Source organism: Megalobrama amblycephala, linkage group LG4, assembly GCF_018812025.1.
Source record: "Megalobrama amblycephala isolate DHTTF-2021 linkage group LG4, ASM1881202v1, whole genome shotgun sequence".
NCBI classification, from domain to species: domain Eukaryota; kingdom Metazoa; phylum Chordata; class Actinopteri; order Cypriniformes; family Xenocyprididae; genus Megalobrama; species Megalobrama amblycephala.
The window spans coordinates 16,736,649-16,757,244 of NC_063047.1; the positions used below are offsets into that span (position 1 = coordinate 16,736,649).

A 20,596-nucleotide genomic window follows, 5' to 3' on the forward strand; every position below is an offset into this window, starting at 1 on the left:
TTATTTTGGCGTGCTCTTCGTCAAATTCGTTCGCAAGTTATTCGAGAACGGTTTGACGAATCAGCTTGAATTCCATAACTTTTTTGTCGGAATGGACTGAAGATGATCTGGTTCAATTTTCAAGATTCAAAATGGTGGAAAAATTTTCATGACAGAAAATGGCGTCATAAGGTGCATAACGGACACTTGTGGTTCAAAAGTTATTAGCATAACTGTAAGTCAAATTTGGACAGTTGGTGGCGCTAGAGGGATTGAGTTAGAGACTCCAAAATTGCTGTGGATAAAGTTCAGACTGTCCTCTATCTGTGTGCCAAATTCAAATTTCATAACTTTCCCACAAGCGGTTCTATGAGCTGCCATAAACTCAAGAGCAGAAGAGGAAGAAGAAGAATAAGAATACTAACGATTACAATAGATTAATGCTGAATTACAATAATATGCTGATTTGCTGCTTGAACTGGATTTTTTGATGAATAGAGTTCAAAGGACATTTATTTGAAATCTTTTGTCATAAATGTCTTTACTGTCACTTTTGATTAATTTAATACATCTTTGCTGAGTAAAACTATTAATTTAATAAAAAACTTTTGAATTAGTGTACAATATATGCATTATTTGTTTAGTACCATGGTAAGTATTAAAGTATTTCCCTCTATAATCCATCACTGTACCATGATACTGCCAATATGTTTTTGTAAGGAACAAATGGCCAACACTAAACCATTTAAATCTCTCCTAACACTTACTGTTATGTCAGACATCACATTTAATGACAAAATTGTAAAATGTGTGGAAAGGGAAAGAGCAGCATGTGTCTGTGAGAGGTGTGCGTCTGTCAATACTCAAAGTCACCAGCTGCTGACATCACAACAATAGAGCTGAAGAGTTTGAGTAAGAGCGACTCCTTTAAAACGATTCCTGCTCCTCCTGCGCGATTCTTCAGACTGGGACCGTGTCCGGAGGAGCTGCGAACCTCCTCATACGCTATACATTGAGTTTTATTTCATGTGAGATCGTGACAGGTCAGATTTCTTTGCCATGAAAGAATAGAGATTTTGTGTGTTTTAGAAGGATGATGATTTCTTCATGTTTCCTCCTGTTCTTTATTGTTTCTCAGTTGCATCTGGCCTGAGATTCTCTTGGATTCCAGACGTTCAGTTCGCTGTCGGGATGTACGGACTGCTGTGTGAAAGTCTCCATGACTTCATCAAGGAGTCGTACGGTGACGATGTGTGGAAACTTGTCAGAGAGAGAGCCGACGTCAGACTGCACTCCTTCGTCACTCATCAGGTTAGAATCTCTTATTACTGTGAGAAAACAAACTGAAAATAGACTCACAGCTCTAATCACTGACTGAAAGACAAATGTGCTTTTCATCCATTTTAGAGACTCATGCATAAGAAACACAAGTCATTACATTTATAAAAAGAGCTATAACTGATTCCTGGAGAAATGGCAAGCCAGATGGGATCAGTGCAGCACAAATTAACAAATCAACCAAATCCATTTTGTGGTTGGTTGAAAATCGCTGGGACACACTGTTGAAGAGATCATTCCAGAGCAAGCCAGAATTTTTTGTTAATGGGTGAAGATCCTCCTTTAAGTCCAAAATCTCTGAAGAATACTTTGATGAACTCTTTACTTTTCTATTGATTCTTATGGAAAGATATTAATTGAAGTGAGGTATCAAAGACAAACTTTAAAAACATTTTAATTCATTAATTTATTTATTGGTGGTTTAGTGGTTGGCATGGGGTTAAATTATAAGCAAACTAACTAATAACTAATAACTTTAAGAATATTTTCAGTGCATTTGGTTTTTACGGAAGAGGATTAGGGCCAAGCAATAATAAAAAAATAAAACCATCTCGAGATTAAAATTGTTAAATTTCGAGAAAAAAACTCGTTAAATTTCGAGAAAAAAGTCTAAATAAAATGTTGAGAATAAAGTCATTAAATTACGAGAAAAAATTTGTTAAATTACGAGAAAAAAGTCGAGATAAAATGTTGAGAATAAACTCATTAAATTACGAGAAAAAATTTGTTAAATTACGAGAAAAAAGTCGAGATAAAATGTTGAGAATAAACTCATTAAATTACGAGAAAAAAGTCTAAATAAAATGTTGAGAATAAACTCATTAACTTACGAGAAAAAAGTCTAAATAAAATGTTGAGAATAAACTCATTAAATTACGAGAAAAAATTTGTTAAATTACGAGAAAAAAGTCGAGATAAAATGTTGAGAATAAACTCATTAAATTTAGAGGAAAAACTCATTAAATTTAAAGAAAAAAGTCGAAATAAAATGTTGAGAATAAACTCATTAAATTACGAGAAAAAATTTGTTAAATTACGAGAAAAAAGTCGAGATAAAATGTTGAGAATAAACTCATTAAATTACGAGAAAAAAGTCTAAATAAAATGTTGATAATAAACTCATTAAATTACGAGAAAAAAGTCTAAATAAAATGTTGAGAATAAACTCATTAAATTACGAGAAAAAATTTGTTAAATTACGAGAAAAAAGTCGAGATAAAATGTTGAGAATAAACTCATTAAATTTAGAGGAAAAACTCATTAAATTTAAAGAAAAAAGTCGAAATAAAATGTTGAGAATAAACTCATTAAATTACGAGAAAAAATTTGTTAAATTACGAGAAAAAAGTCGAGATAAAATGTTGAGAATAAACTCATTAAATTTAGAGAAAAAACTCATTAAATTTAAAGAAAAAAGTCGAAATAAAATGTTGAGAATAAACTCATTAAATTACGAGAAAAAAGTTGAGATAAAATGTTGAGAATAAACTCATTAAATTTCGAGAAAAAACTCGTTAAATTTAAAGAAAAAAGTCAAAATAAAATGTTGAGAATAAACTCGTTAAATTACGAGAAAAAAGTCGTTAAATTTCAAGAAAAAAGTTGAGATAAAATGTTGAGAATAAAGTCATTAAATTACGAGAAAAAAGTTGTTAAATTATGAGAACAAATTCGTTAAATTACAAATTTGTTCTCATAATTTAACAACTTTTTTCTCGTAATTTAATGACTTTATTCTCATAATTTAATGAGATTATTCTCATAATTTAATAAATTTATTCTCAACATTTTATCTTGACTTTTTTCTCGAAATTTAATGACATTTTTCTCATAATTTAACAAATTTATTCTCATAATTTAACGACTTTTTTCTCGTAATTTAATGACTTTATTCTCATAATTTAATGAGATTATTCTCATAATTTAATAAATTTATTCTCAACATTTTATCTTGACTTTTTTCTCGAAATTTAATGACATTTTTCTCATAATTTAACAAATTTATTCTCATAATTTAACGACTTTTTTCTCGTAATTTAATGACTTTATTCTCATAATTTAATGAGTTTATTCTCAACATTTTATTTCGACTTTTTTCTCGAAATTTAACGAGTTTTTTCTCAAAATTGAACAACTTTAATCTCGAGATGGTTTTATTTTTTTATTATTGCTTGGCCCTAATCCTCTTCCGTAGGTTTTTGTGTGTACAATTAGTAAAAAAAATAAAAATATAACAATAAATTGCTGTCTACATTACTGCTGTTATTACCATCATGAGAAGCTTTTTATATATATATATATATATATATATATATAAATAAATTCACTAAATCCAAAGTTAAAGGATTAGTTCACTTCAGAATTCAAATTTCCTGATAATTTACTCATCCCCATGTCATCCAAGATGTTCATGTCTTTCTTTCTTCAGCAGAAAAGAAATGAAGGTTTTTGAGGAAAACATTCCAGGATTTTTCTCCATATAGTGGACTTCACTGGGGTTCAACGGGTTGAAGGTCCAAATGTCAGTTTCAGTGCAGCTTCAAAGAGCTCTACATGATCCCAGACGAGGAATAAGAGTCTAATCTAGTGAAATTATTGGTCATTTTCGAAAAAAATAAAAACTTATATACTTTTTAACCACAAATGCTTGTCTTGCACTGCTCTGTGATGCGCCACGCATTATGTAATCACGTTAGAAATGTCACGCGTGACGTAGGCGAAAGTACCGCGGTAGGGCAAAAACTCCATCTCATTTTCTCCCCCAACTTCAAAATCGTCCGACATCATTGTTTTACCTTTTTTTTGTAAAGGTCATTTGATTTAGTCTTTACTTGTTTGCTTTGTAGACACTGGATCGGTACTTCCACCTATGTCACGTATGAACTTCTTTCATAACACAAATATTTCAGTCTATCTATATGAATGTTCATATGTGTGTGTTTGTGTAGGTGTACAGTGAGAGTGTGATTCCACGTATCGCTAAAGCAGCGAGTGGCGTCACAGGAACACCCTATAATGAGCTCATGAACTCATGGGGCGTTTATTTCCTCGGATTCGTGGGGAAATACGGATATGACAGAATCCTCAAGGTACGTTCAGGTTTGTCTGGCAATTTGCATGATGTGATTTACCCAAGAAGGACACATTCCTGAATCAACAGCCTTTGTTTGTCCAGGAACAGCGTTTGTTGTTCATGTGTTTGTGTGTTTTGTTCTGTGCGTCAGGTGTTGGGCCGTCATGTGCGTGACTTTGTAAATGGTCTGGATAACCTGCATGAGTACCTGCGCTTCAGTTACCCAAAAGTCCAGCCGCCGACCTTCTTCTGCCAGGAGGAATCAGCTACAGGAGTCACTCTGCATTACAGGTGTGTGTGTGTGTGTGTGTGTGTGTGTGTGTGTGTGTGTGTGTGTGTGTGTGTGTGTGTGTGTGTGTGTGTGTCAGGAAGCTTTTGTCAATCAAAAACGTACGCATATAACAGTTTGAGGTTGGTAAGATATTTGATGTTTTTGAAAGAAGTCTCTAAATAAATAAATTAAAATAATATAATATAATATAATATAATATAATATAATATAATATAATATAATATAATATAATATAATATAATATAATATAAAAATTAGGGTTATTAATATTACATTTTATTGTATTTATTCCAGTGATCAGAGCTGAATTTTCAGCATCATTACTCCAGTCTTCAGTGTCACATGATCCTTCAGAAATCATTCTGATATGATGATTTGCTTCACAAGAAACATTTATTATTATTACAATGTTGAAAACAGTTGTGCTGCTTCATATTTGTGTAGAAAATGATTCTTTGACGAATAGAAGGTTCAAAAGAACAGCATTTATTTGAAATAGAATCTTTTGTAACATTATAAATATCACTTTTGAGTAATTTGATAAAAGCAAAAAAACAAAATCTTGCTGACCCCAAACATTTGAACGGTATTGTATAGTGACGTTACTGTAATCCACAGAAAAAGTGATTCACTCATGATTGACTTCCATGAACTGATCATAATAATCAGCCGATATTCTCGGCTGTTCCTGTGTGTTTGTTCAGGAGCAAACGTAAAGGATACCTGCACTATGCCATGGGTCAGCTGAGACAGATGGGAAAACAGTTCTATGACACTGACATCCATGTTGAGGTTTTGTCCGAGCAGCTGGTGGGAGATTATTCACATGTCACCATGAGGTAAGACGCACAACAACATCAATTTACCTGATTTACCGCTACCATCTGATGAGCTTCTCATTAAACATACATAATAAAAATAGTAACCAGCATTTCTGGATGTATTAAATCATACATGACATATGGAAATACTGATATTTTTATTTCAGATTAAACTTTGATAACTCTGCGTATCGATATATCCAGAAAGAGGATGAAGAGGAACAAGAGATCCTTCCCATCACCAGTGACTTTTTCTTTGAAGTTTTTCCCTTCAACATCGTGTTCAGACAGGTGACCTTCTTCTCCTCGTGTCTGATCTCATCTTCTCTGATAAAGCGGTGTATAACGTGTATTTTCTGATCCAATAGGATATGGTTGTTCATAATGTTGGCTCTGGATTGGCCACGGTCTTTCCTGATCTGGATGGGAAGAAGATCAACGATGCTTTTCTACTTGCTCGTCCTCTTGTGGAGTTTACTTGGAACATGGTAAGTCATTTTTAATATTAATACATTAAAATATTTTATTCATATATATATATATATATATATATATATATATATATATATATATATATATATATATATATATATATATATAAAGTAATTTAAAATTACAAAAATATTAACAAAAATATGTATTATTTATATAAATATTATATAAATTATATGTATATATAATTATGAATTTTCAATTATACATATATATATATATATATATATATATTGAAAAATATATTTCAAATTCATTAAATACTTTAAGATAATATATTTTATTTTATTTTATTTAATATACATTGTAATTTAAAATTACAAAAAAATTAACTAAAATATGTATTATTTATTAATATTAATTAAAAATTGTAATATTAATTTTTTTATTAATTATTATAATATATTATTATAAATTATTTTTTTTTCAAATTCATTAAATATTTTAAGATAATATTTTTTTTTTTATTTAATATACATTGTAATTTAAAATTACAAAAGAATTCACAAAAATATGTATTATTTATTAATATTAATTAAAAATTGTAATATTACATTTTTTTTATTTTTATTAATTATTATATTATATTATTATAAAAAAATTTTGTAATTTAAATTGTAATTTAAAATAACAAAATGTTAACTAAAAATATATTTATTTATAATAATTGTAAATATTAATATATTAAAATATGTTATTAATTCTGATAATATAAATTGTATATATAAATGAATATTTACAAATAATAAATATTTTAAATTATTTTATTTGTAATTTAAAATGACAAAAATATTAACTTGAAACATTTATTATTTATCAATATTCATTTTTAATTAAATATTTAAATATTTAATTTTAAATTAGAATTTAAAAATAACTGTTTTCTGTTTGAATAAATTCTATTTGTAATTTATTCCTGTGAAAATGGAAAATGTAAGTAAAGCAGATGCTCTGCCTGAGGTTTTAATAGTCTATATTTATCCACAGTTATTCAGTAAATCAAATAATAAATAAATCAGTAGTGATACCAAACTTAAAATTATTAATAAAAGAGTGTTGCATCACATTTACAACTTTATATTGAAGACAATAAATCAATCGATGGACTCTGTGACAGATCATCTCGCACCCCAACAACCTGTTTGAGATCATGTCGAAGGAGCCGGTGAAGCGAGAGAGGAACCTTCATAACAGAGTGCAGAGTAAGGAAGGTCCTACAGACGTTCACTGAAGATCTCAGACCTGAAGCTGAGTTTGAGCTTTCATGAGGTGATTCTTTTCTGTTTGTGTCTCAGACTCTGATTATGAGAACGCCAATCGCTCGGCTGACGTGGACGTGGAGCTGATGGCCTTTCAGTCAATCATCGGGGACGATTATAAAGGTCAGTCACGTCTCTGACCTCCAGAGACTCCAGATACACCAGTTCAGCCAAAAATTTAAATTCTGTCGCCATTTACTCACACTAATGTTATTTCAAACTCGTATGATGTTGTTTATTCCATTAAATACACAAATAGAGAGTGTTAGTAGAACCTCCCGCTTTCAGACACAATCATGACAAAAAGTAACAGAACAGCAGTCGATATGACTGGTGGGTTTGAACATGAGGGTGAATTTGTTTTTCTATCCATCCATCCATAATTTTGTCGTTCAATCCATCCATTGTTCTGTCGTTCCATCCATCCATCCATCATTCTATCATTCCATCCATCCATCCATCCATCGTTCTGTCATTCCATCATCCATCCATGCATCTATCCATGCATCTATCATTCTGTTGATCCATCCATCCATCCATTTTTCTGTCTTTACATCCATCCATCCATCCATCCATCCATCCATCCATCATCCTGTCGTTCCATCCATCCATCCATCCATCCATTGTTCTGTCTTTACATCCATCCATCCATCCATCCATCGTTCTGTCATTCCATCATCCATCCATGCATCTATCCATGCATCTATCATTCTGTTGATCCATCCATCCATCCATTTTTCTGTCTTTACATCCATCCATCCATCCACCCATCATCCTGTCGTTCCATCCATCCATCCATCCATCCATCCATCCATCCATCCATCCATCCATCCATCCATTTTTCTGTCTTTACATCCATCCATCCATCCATCCATCCATCCATCCATCCATCATCCTGTCGTTCCATCCATCCATCCATCCATCCATCCATTTTTCTGTCTTTCCATCCATCCATCCACCCATCATCCATCCATCATTCTGTCATTCCATCCATCCATCCATGCATCTATCGTTCTGTTGATCCATCCATCCATTTTTCTGTCTTTCCATCCATCCATCCATCCTTCATTCTGGCGTTCAATCCATCCATCCATCCATCCATCCATCCATCCATCCATCCATCCATCCATCCTTCATTCTGTCATTCAATCCATCCATCCATCCATCCATCCATCCATTTTTCTGTCTTTCCATCCATCCACCCATCATCCATCCATCCATCCATCATTCTGTCATTCCATCCATCCATCCATGCATCTATCGTTCTGTTGATCCATCCATCCATTTTTCTGTCTTTCCATCCATCCATCCATCCATCCATCCATCCATCCATCCATCCTTCATTCTGGCGTTTAATCCATCCATCCATCCATCCATCCATCCATCCATCCATCCATCCATCCATCTATCCATCATTCTGTCATTCCATCCATCCATCCATGCATCTATCGTTCTGTTGATCCATCCATCCATCCATCCATCCATCCATCCATCCATCCATCCATCCATCCATCCATCCATCCATCCTTCATTCTGGCGTTCAATCCATCCATCCATCCATCCATCCTTCATTCTGTCATTCAATCCATCCTTCCATCCATCCATTGTTCTGTCTTTCCATCCATCCATCCATCCACCCATCATCCATCCATTCATCCATCCATCCATCCATCATTCTGTCATTCCATCCATCCATCCATCCATCCACCCATCATCCATCCATCCATCCATCCATCCATCCATCCATCATTCTGTCATTCCATCCATCCATCCATGCATCTATCGTTCTGTTGATCCATCCATCCATCCATCCATCCACCCATCATCCATCCATCCATCCATCCATCCATCCATCCATGCATCTATCGTTCTGTTGATCCATCCATCCATCCATCCATCCATCCATCCATCCTTCATTCTGGCGTTCAATCCATCCATCCATCCATCCATCCTTCATTCTGTCATTCAATCCATCCTTCCATCCATCCATTGTTCTGTCTTTCCATCCATCCATCCATCCACCCATCATCCATCCATTCATCCATCCATCCATCCATCATTCTGTCATTCCATCCATCCATCCATCCATCCACCCATCATCCATCCATCCATCCATCCATCCATCCATCCATCATTCTGTCATTCCATCCATCCATCCATGCATCTATCGTTCTGTTGATCCATCCATCCATCCATCCATCCATCCATCCATCCATCCATCCATCCATCCTTCATTCTGGTGTTCAATCCATCCATCCATCCATCCATCCATCCTTCATTCTGTCATTCAATCCATCCTTCCATCCATCCATTGTTCTGTCTTTCCATCCATCCATCCATCCACCCATCATCCATCCATCCATCCATCATTCTGTCATTCCATCCATCCATCCATGCATCTATCGTTCTGTTGATCCATCCATCCATCCATCCTTCATTCTGGCGTTTAATCCATCCATCCATCCATCCATCCATGCATCTATCGTTCTGTTGATCCATCCATCCATTTTTCTGTCTTTCCATCCATCCATCCATCCATCCATCCATCCTTCATTCTGGCGTTCAATCCATCAATCCATCCATCCATCCATCCATCCATCCATCCATCCATCCATCCATCCTTCATTCTGTCATTCAATCCATCCATCCATCATCCTGTCGTTCAATCCAACCATCCATCGTTTGTCGTTCCATCCATCCATTGTTCTGTCTTTCCATCCATCATCCATCCATCCATCAATCATTCTGTCATTCCATCCATCCATTTTTCTGTCTTTCCATCTATCCATCATTCTGTCATTCCATCCATCCATCCATCCATCCATCCATCCATCCATCCATCCATCCATCCATCCATCCATCCATCCATCATTCTGTCGTTCAATCCATCCATCCATTCATTGTTCTTTCCATCCATCAATTGTTCCATCCATCCATTTTTCTGTTCCTTCCATCCATCAATCCATCCATCCACCTGTCTATCTATCTATCGCTCTATCGTTCTGTAGATCTATCTGTCATTCCATCGTTCTGTCTATCATCTTTTTTATTTACTGTTAATTAATTAATTGTATTGTGTGTAATGCTTTGGCAACATTTTGATACTCCACACAGTCATGCCAATAAAGTGAATTTGATTTTGAATTTGAAAGTCATATAGATTTGAAGCACCATGAGGGTGAATAAATATATTATATAACTCAATATTATGTTGGTTTCAGTTGACTTTAACATTTAAAATGAATCCTAGCTTCACTTCATGTGATGTTCAAGAAGAAAAGACAATCCTAAAGTAATGCTAACATGTCCGAGTTCTTCTTTGGACGGTGTCAGATGGAAACAGCGCTAATGCGATGGAGAGCTGGGGTGACGGCAGCCGCTGCCTGAAACTGAAGGGTCAGATGAGGTACATGCCGGAGTGGGAGTCCATCATCTTCCTGGGGACTCCAGTGTAAGAAACACACACACATTTACAAATGCATTTTTCTTCCTTCATGTGTTTTTTTGCATGCATGCATGTGTAATTAATTACGTGTGTGTGTGTGTGTGTGTTGTCTTTGCAGCATGGAGAGTTTAAGTGCCATGTTTAAGACGGGGCTGTACATCAATGACCTGAGCATGCATGACTCGAGCAGAGATCTGGTGCTGGCAGGAACTCAACAGTCTGAAGAGCTCAAGAGAGCCCTCATACAGGTACAGCTGTCAGACCCTTGAGTGTCCTGCTTTTGACGGACCAAAGAGGCTAGATGTTGTTTTTGTGTTCTAATAGAACAGGTTTTCATGTTTGAATGTTGATTATTTTCCTCATATTCTCCATTGTTGCAGCTCCTCTCTTCCCAGTCTGTCAGTAACGCTCTGTTTAGTTCCTGTCTCTATGAAGCCCCTCCTTCTGAAAAGCACAATGTGCTCTGATTGGTCGGCTGGAGCAGTGTGTTGTGATTGGTCAGTAGGGAAATGTCCCGCCCCTTACCATAACTGCCAGTTTCAACACACTACTAACTAATTCAACCAGGCCTAGAGAGATCTTAAATCAAAAGCCTGATGATCATATTTGATACTCACATTTGAACATGATTTTTCTAATAAATGATGTTTAGATAATCAAGTAAACTGAATCTGCTTCATTTCAGTAAGTGTTCATCTAGAAGTATTACTAACAATATCAAAAAATCAGTAAAGATTTCACAGCAGAAAGACACGTGAAGCACAAGCTTATACTAAAAGACTTTTACTTGAGATTGAGTTTTACTATCAATCAGACGACAGAAGGACTGTAGGAGATTGTGTGCAATAGGGTTTTCAGAAAAGTTTTTATCATGTTTATAATTTAGAGACATTAGACATTTGCACATCAAATATGAAACATTAGGCTTTATATGGTTAAGGGCATGTCTCGGCATCACAGACATGCTCTCTGTCTATATCATTGTCTTTCTCTTTGTGCCCCACAGGAGCAAAAGAAATCCAGTAAACTAGAGGAAAGCATGAAAATGTTGGACTATGAGATGAAAAAAACAGATGATCTTCTGTACAGAATGATTCCTAAACCTGTTGCTAAGCGACTGCGAAAGGGAGAACCAGCTGTGAACACCTGTGAGGTCAGAACATCTGCACCTTTGTGTCCAAACCAATTATCCTTGTTTTGCCGTTTGTTGTTTTAGATTTTCATTAAGTTTGATGACTGTATACTGACTCATTTTCGAAATCATGAAATCACAATTTGGTTCTAATGATGTGAACTTTCTAGAACGAGTCAGTCACCCTGAGAGTTTTGACATGTGACCTGTTTCAGGTGTTTCCTGATGTGACCATCCTGTTCAGCGATGTGGTGGGCTTCACTCGTATCTGCAGCCATATCACACCCATGCAGGTGGTCTCCATGCTCAACACCATGTACACGCTCTTCGACACGCTCAGCGAGAAGCACCGAGTGTTTAAGGTCAGGTCATTTCTTCTGTGGTTTCAGCACAATCACGTGTTGATGAAGGTGTTTTGCTGCGTTCATGCCATTACAAAATGACAATCTGTGATGTTCTGATCTGATCTGTTCACATCCTCGGACACGGAATTATGCAAGAAATGTTTCAACAATGTAACAAATGTTATAATACAATGTTTCTATTGGCAACCACACTATCAACGCCAAAATTAATCTGCAGCAGTCAGGCGGTAATCTGGGAGTTTAAATTCTAGTTTTTATGTATTTCCAATTAATAATTTTAGTGCTTAACCTTAAACTTATTTCAGTTGATTGCCAACATTAATTTTTGTTTAGTTTAAGTTTGTCAACTGATATTTTATTTCAGCTTTATTTTAATTTACAGCAGTGTTTTTAAGAGTTTTATTTTTAGTTAACAACCCTGATTCTGACATGGCGTGAACACACCTTTTCTCACACTGATGTGTGTCTGTGTGTGTTTCAGGTTGAAACTATAGGTGATGCGTACATGGTGGTGGCAGGCGCTCCAGAAAAGACGAAGTATCACGCCCACAATATTTGTGACATGGCTCTAGATATGGTTCGCTCTATTGATCATCTCAAAGACCCGTCCAATGGAAACAACATCCAGATCCGTGTGGGTACGTCTTCTCTGATTTCTACCTCTGGCATTGGTGTTGTTGTCTAAATTAACTGAAAACTACTTTACACAATATACTCTACTGTATAAAGGGTAAGATTTTTTAGTCTTTTTTTAAAAGAAGTCTCTTCTGCTCACCAAGGCTGCATTTATATGATCAAAAATACAGTAAAAACTGTGAAATTGTGAAATATTATTACAATTTAAAATAAATGTTTTCCATGTGAATATATAGTAAAGTGTAATATATTCCTGTGATCAAAGCTGAATTTTCAGCATCATTACTCCAGTCTTCAGTGTCACATGATCCTTCAGAAATCATTCTGATATGATGATTTGCTGCTCAAGAAACATTTCTGATTATTATCAATGTTGAAAACAGTTGTGCTGCTTCATTTTTTCAGGATTCTTTGATAATTAGATTTGAAATCAGCATTTATTTGAAATAGAAATCTTTTTTTTTTAACATTAAAAATGTCTTTACTCTCTCTTTTGATAAATTTAATGCATCCTTGCTGAATAAAACCATCAGAGCTGTTTGGAAAAGCTTTTTTACTCATATTTTATTGTCACTGTACTACTATGGCTGTCATGCTTCTCTTAGGAATTCACTCTGGGATGGTGGTCGCTGGGGTTGTAGGTCACAAGATGCCTCGCTATGGTCTTCATGGTGATACAGTTCACACGGCTTCTGCCATGGAGAGCAATGGGAAGGTAGAAGGAGCTGCATTCATATTTGCACCATCTTTATTATTATACTTTATAATAATTTTTGCACAAACATCTGTGCATCATTAGCTACATTTCCATGCACCTATTTTTAATGCAAATTGCATGAATAAAAACACAATGAATGGAAACGCCAAGATGCACATAAATTCTAAAAACGCACATAAAAACTTGAGGCGGTTAATTTTTATAATTTATAAGACATGAGCATAAACTAAATAAATCCATTGATGTGCAACATTTATGCAACATTCCAATTTTGAATATAAGTTTAATTCGCTGCTTTAGATGTAAACATAGCTACTGATATTTGCATTAATTTACTTAAAGCAGCACTGTAATATCTAATACTCATTAGACTGATGTTTGTTGGTCTTATTGACCGTTTCTCTGCTTTTAATAGGACTGAACTCCTAGTTGTCGATCACAGGCCTGAACCCCCCGCTGTCTGATTGACATTTCACTCTATTGATCAACTGATCTGTCATTTATAGGAAATGCACATTCAGCTGAGCAGCGCTACTTACGAGCACCTGAAAGGAAGTCACTTCATCTTCGAGAGACGTGGTACCATCACCATCAAGGTCAGTCACTAAGCAACTGGACTGAAAAACCAGGACCACCTGAGGTCCAATGAGCCGATACAATACCCATCTGACCACCTTTATAGTGTTGTTTACTAAGGAAAGAACCATCACTGACCTGGAGAATGACCAATAATAATAGTGAGGCTTCTTTTGCAAACTTCTTTTGCTAACACATTTTTTTTTTGTTCACATCATTTCTCTTTTGGAGTGTAAACAGCCCGCCAGCCTTGTTGGCACTGACTCCACCCACCACTGTCTGATTCAGACAAACAAACTGACAAAAGAAACCTGTCTGATAACAGTACTAGTGGTGTGGAGAGTAAGACGGGTGGTGTTAGCTTTTGTCTCGACCGACCCGAGTTGAAATCCACCTTTTTTTCACACTCATTCTTCTCGGAGCTCGGAAAGGCGTTCATTTTAAATTAAAATTAAGAAAATTTTGAAAAGTGGAAACAAAGTGCCTAATAGACATTTAATAGTGGGAATAAATTGTTTATTGGATAGGTGTAGGGAAAGGCTATAGGGAAAGGAACAAGTAATGTCCCAATAATGCAGCATCCATTTATGATTTTAATAAATATAATCATAAACACTGAATATGTTGTTATTATTGCATACTATTTTATAAAACACCGCAATACACAGAGGTGCACATAGCATCTGCCACTATTTGCGCTAAATATAAATAGCATCTAACTACTATTTACACAAAAAACTGCTATTTTCGCATAAGTGTAAATAGCCGCTGCCTTTCTCTTATGTGATTTAATTATTGATTCAATCTTAAATAGAAGAACTAACAGTGTTGAGGAAAGTTAATTTTAAAAGTAATGCGTTACATTACTTTTGCGTTACTTTTTCTCACCTGAGCTGGGCTTGATTGTTTGTTTGTTTTTATAATAGCAAAAAAAAAAAAATCTGCTTTTGGCAAATGTAAAGGCCCTTTCACACCAAAAGTGAAATGAATGTTGGTTATGCGCAACAAACTTACGTATTCTGTAAAACAGGTCACATAGCTTCCGGTTCAGGTCTTTTGTATGTACTTCGTTAAATATTGAGCTGTTTTACTCAAGACGTCTTCAGATGAGTTACCAAAGATGAGCATAACTGATGTCCTTTCCATATGCAGATTAATATCTAAAAGTTTTTTATTTTTCTTCTTCACACTAACATTCGAATTTTAAAAATTGAATAAAACGGCAACAATAAAAATAACTATCTAGTTTAGCCGATTTCCTTAAAAGTCCATAGATATTTCCATCAGTTTGTCAGTTCGATAAACACACAATTCATTCTTCTCCTGCGTCCTATTCTCCTGCAGTCCAGAATGGCAGCACGGCTGAAAGGTTTGTTTGAGCTGCGCCCTCTAGTGTTCAGACGTGAATTTGCATTTCCTTCAGCCTGAGGCAAATAGGTTTTATGTCGAACGTCACATGAACAAACAGGAAAACGGGTCTCATCGCATCGCATCCGTTTATTGGAGGAAGTTTTAACAGTGTGGTGAGAAATCGAATCGAGTCCCGCTAGAAATCCCCCCCCCCCCAGGAATCGGGTCTCCTTTAGGACCCAGGCGGTAATGCCTGATCAAAGTCTTTAAAAGACATTAATGGTCATTATAACACATTTTAAACAATATAAATCATAACTTGATTTTGCAGGAATTATAATCAGGCGCTAAAAATACTATCCATTAAAAGTACGTTGAACCAGTGGGATCACCTGTTGTCCTAAAGGAGACTCGATTCCTAAGGGAAACTAGATTTCTCACCACACCGTTAACACTTTCTCAGATAAGCAGATGCGATGAGACCTGTTTCCTGTTGTTCATCTGACGTTCGACATAAAACCTATACGCCTCAGGCTAAAGGAAATGCAAATTCACACCTGAACAGTAGAGGGCGCAGCTCAAACAAACCTTTCAGCTGTGCTGCCATTCTGGAATGAAAAAATGAAATGTGCTGTTTATCTAAAGTAATTTTTGCTATGGTTGAATTGGATCACTGAAGATCAGCAGCAAAGACATTGGTTAATAAAGTGAGATTAAATACATAAAGTATATTTGTGTTATTAACGTATTTAATTATTGCAGGTTTGTGTAACATTCTGAAATCGCATTTCACTGTTTTTATTCATTTTGAGGAGAACTGAATCTGTTTTTGTGCAAGTGGGATGAGTAAATGCCTGATAAGATTTAGTCTAGTACTACATTAATCATCATGTTTGCTTTGAACTGCCCCAAAACGTTTGTCTCTGACAGGGGAATGTGGAGATCGAGACATACTGGCTAAAAGGAAAGCGAGATAAAGATGGAAATGCTCAGGCCGCCTGCCCACAGTTTGAAGCTCAGACCATCAGTAAAGCCGCCATTTCTGCTCCTGAACCGCCCAGTGATGAGGAAGTGATGGTAGATGCATGATACTATGAGCAGAAAGGGAAAATTTGAAGTTAAATGTCCCTAGCGGTTATCTTAGATGGACTTTGAAGCATTGATCTAACTTAAAGTCAACATGAAATAATAAAAAAAGGAATCTTTTTACTTAATGCATGTTTCTGGCCTTATTTTGAATGATTGATTAATTTATTGTTAATTTAATTTATTGATTGATTAACTTATTCGTTGTTATGATTGCTCTTCCTCCTCAGGTGTTTCCCTCAGTGGCAGGTGAAGATGAGGACGATGTGAAATCCATCCGCTCTCACCGCATGAAGATGGAAACCTCTGGAAACTCTCTGGAGGAGTCGATGGAGGAGTGTCGGGTGGAAGAAACGTCTGTCAGTAAGGTGAGATCCTGTTCTCCGAGTGTGATTTCTGTGTTTGCGTGAACGAGTGATGAGTTATTACACAAAGATAAAATCAAACACTCTCTCTCAGTCTCATTATAAGGACGCTCTGCAGGACAGCAGTCTTCAGGATCCGCACATTGAGCTCGACTCGGCTGAGTTTGATGGCCGGGATTCAATAATGGAATCTCCCACCAGCTCCTGTGATTCCCACGGCTCTGAGAAAAGCACCATGTGCTCCGTGTGCTAATCACAGTCATCACGACGGGGCTTTGAAATCGATTCTGAGAGTCTGTTTTAAAGTTATTGATCTGAATTTGTTGCCCAAAGAATTCTGTAAATTGGATTCACTGGATCGTCTTGTAAATAGATTAGATTGAACTGAAATGTGCTTATTGTGTTGTTTTCTCATCTCTACTTCGTCTAAATCTCTGTTCCCTTTTGATTTATGCTTTATATTGACACCTTTATTCATTAATTTTTTAAGAATCTGACAGAAATGTCCTACTCATATTTCATCCCAAAATCAGCATAAATTTGTTCTATCATGATCTATACTTTACAATATACTTTACTGTTTTTTGATCAATTAATTTGATCAATTTATTACTGAATAAAAGTTTTTATTTCTTTAAAATAAAATAAAATCTTACACTTTTGTGGTGCACATTTTTTGCCTTTTGATTGGAGTAAAATATGACCTGGACATGATTTAGATGGTTTAAAATACATCCAGTACTTTGCTTGTGCTTGATTCAGATTTGATTCTTCACGGTTTTCTTGACCCGGTTAGTTGTTCTAGTGCTCCTGAAGACTCATTTGCTGTTAAAGCTTTCAGGGATAGCCATTATTTACTCACCATGATGTTGTTTTAATGCCGTATGCCTTCTTTCTTTTATGGACCACAAAACGAGAATTAAAAACAAAACAAAAATGGCGCTCGTCCATATAATGGCAGTGAATAGCGACTCGGTCTTGCCCAGAAAAAGCACACAAGATGTGAGAAATCAAGATTAATAAATATGCGACATGAAACAAAACGCCTAGATCCCAAAAAAGTATGCCTGACAGATCTCGCCCCCCATTGACTAGCGTAGTATTTTTTTGTCCTACTTTGGTAGTCAATGGCGGGCGAGATCTATTTGTTTATTGACATTCTTCCAAATTTCTTCCTTTGTGTTCAGCAGAACAAAGACATTTAAACAGGTTTGGAACTACTTGATGGTGAGTAAATTATGATTTATGGGTGAACTATCCCTTTAATCTCCAGATCGGAACTCTGTCAGATGACAAATGTAAACACCATAACTTCTTTTTAGGACAAACACAACAGAAATGTTCACCTCAGAGATTGTATTCCATGTCGCGCATTTATTAATCTTGATTTCTCACAAATTGAGTGTTTTGTTGTTTTTTCTGGGCGAGTCAGAGTGAACTGTGGCGCTACACAGATGCAACGCGCCAAAAAACGAACAAGAAGAAGAACTTTGGCGCTAAAAGAGCCTCATGAACGCGAACGTCGTGCAGCGTGCAGAAAAGACCAACGGTCAAAGTCAGGATTTGTATTAAATAATACATTACATTTCGAGTTGTTTTCCTCTTAACCTTATTGTATGCCCCCAGAACACTTAGAATATAATTAATGTATAACATAGGATGATTCTGTGATACTTTTGCGTCGTTTTTAAAAACTTCATGCTGGTCGCTGTTTAACGTTACTGCCGGATGAGCGCGATCGGGAATCTTTTTTTTTTTTTTTTATCCCCTCTTGTGCTCCATAAAAGAAAGAAGGGCGTAAACTACGGCATTAGAACAACACCAGCGTGAGTAAACAATGACTTAATTTTCATTTTAGGACGAACTATCCCTTAAAGTCATTTAATTTACATTAATTCATAATTGATTCAGATTCGCTCTTATTTAAAGAAATGTAGGCTACTTGAGCTCTCGACATCATCTGTGACATGATCCATACATTACCACAGAAAATTATTTCAGCTTTTCCCTCAGTCTGTAAAAACAAACGAAAATCGTGATTACAGTGTGATGCGCTTATAATGGTCTTGTTAAAGCACTTATTAATTCTTCTGTACAAAAATGTGCCTTATTTGTGCTGTAAATGAGTCTAATCATTCCTGGTTATGCATTACACATGTAATTCCTGTAGGTGGCGTTTCATTCTAGAAAAACAGGCCTTTTTGTACACTTACACGGGTTACACATTATTTTATGTCGTTTTAACACATATGTTTATGTATTGTATCTATTTTTGAAACATTTATCCAAGTTAAATGCCCCTCAGACTTCCATTGTAAGTGTATTACTGTAAACACTTATTATTGTTTGTCTTAAACTGAGGGACAGTTCAAAATTATTTGATGTGGTAATTTACCATCACAGATGACACTTTGAAGCTCTCAACTGTATCTCTAAACTTGAAAAGGACATTAAGCTTCTCTGAGATCTTCCTCTCTAAGGTTATGGTGTGTATTTCTCTGTGTGTGTTGATTTCTCTCTGTTCTGTTTCCTCAAAATGAGATGAAAATAAACCAGGAGTGACAGTGTGACCCGTTTAATCAATGTCTTTCAGTATATTACAGTCGATCACAAGCAGGCTCAATAATTTCACACATCACTTCTGCTGCATTATGGTTGTCAAGCCTTATTTATGCTGAAATGATCAGTTTCTGTTATGAGACCAAGAAGAATAGAACTGCCATAGAAAAAGATATAGGCTGTTTTTCACTCATATAGGCTACATCAAGCATATTGGCTGCTGCTTAGCTTTAGTTTCCTTGCTGAATTTATTTCCTTGCTGAATATAAATATTTATTTTCTTTAAATAACAATTAAAAATCTTTCAGTCAAAACCAAGGTTACATGAAGGTTTTGTACCAGATGGATCTGTAGTCTTTCTCAGATGGTGTTTCCCACCGAGGGGCTGGAGGAACTGCGCCTGAAGGTGGCGTCCTCTCTGTCCAGGCTGAACCCGGAGTTATGCCGCTCATCTTTGGGTGTCGTCTGCAGCGAGCAGTGGAAGCAGAAGGCGTAGAAGAACGCCACCAGGAGCAGGAAGCACACGATGCAGAAGATGATGACTATGAGGATGGTGTGAATGTGTGTGTACATGTCCTCTGAAGGACTGAACGCTGGGGTCACAGTCTCAGCCAGGGTCATTGCAGACGTCACGTTCCCACCACCGTAGACCGACGCCTCAGAGCTGAGGTGTGCCATGGCGGTGAGGGGAATTATGGGTTATCAGTAGCCTGCTGTAGAGGTGAAGACAGCACAACTCTGTGAAACTCTGTAAAACTAAAAAAAAAAAACATGTCCAGTTTACAGTTCACTGAAAAATCAAAGAAAGATTACTGTATATATATAATTCACTGCTCAAAAAAATCAAAGGAACACTTTTTAATCAGAGAATAGCATCGTCAATTAAACTCGTGGGATATTGATCTGGTCAGTTCAGTAGCAGAGGAGGTTGTTAATCAGTTTCAGCTCCTCTGGTGTTAATGAAATGAACGAAAGGTGCACTAGATGGGCAACAGACCCCCAAAACAGGAATGGTTTTACAGGTGGAGGACACTGACATTTTTTTCCCCCACTCATCTTTTCTAACTGTTTTTCACTAGTTTTGCATTTGGCTAGGGTCAGTGTCACTAC

The 20,596-nt window shown here is 35.9% G+C and overlaps 1 protein-coding gene and 1 long non-coding RNA gene across 2 annotated transcripts; one reads left to right on the top strand and one right to left on the bottom strand.

The window, feature by feature from the left end:
• The first annotated feature begins 343 nt into the window (after positions 1-343).
• LOC125266868 (soluble guanylate cyclase 88E-like) lies at positions 344-17,597 on the top strand. The gene is made up of 18 exons (XM_048187961.1): positions 344-1,290; positions 4,266-4,406; positions 4,542-4,681; positions 5,387-5,521; positions 5,671-5,794; positions 5,872-5,991; positions 7,113-7,197; positions 7,291-7,377; positions 10,588-10,705; positions 10,818-10,947; positions 11,706-11,852; positions 12,047-12,193; positions 12,678-12,834; positions 13,438-13,547; positions 14,057-14,146; positions 16,407-16,553; positions 16,793-16,930; positions 17,022-17,597. The coding sequence occupies exons 1-18, from the start codon at positions 1,087-1,089 to the stop codon at positions 17,178-17,180; spliced, it is 2,379 nt and encodes a 792-aa protein (XP_048043918.1). The 5' UTR covers positions 344-1,086; the 3' UTR covers positions 17,181-17,597.
• LOC125266871 lies at positions 16,443-18,281 on the bottom strand. Its single transcript, XR_007184573.1, has 3 exons — positions 17,790-18,281; positions 16,760-16,958; positions 16,443-16,567 (listed from the first exon to the last, which is right to left on the bottom strand). It is a non-coding gene; the product is annotated as an uncharacterized LOC125266871 (long non-coding RNA).
• Positions 18,282-20,596: the final 2,315 nt, after the last annotated feature.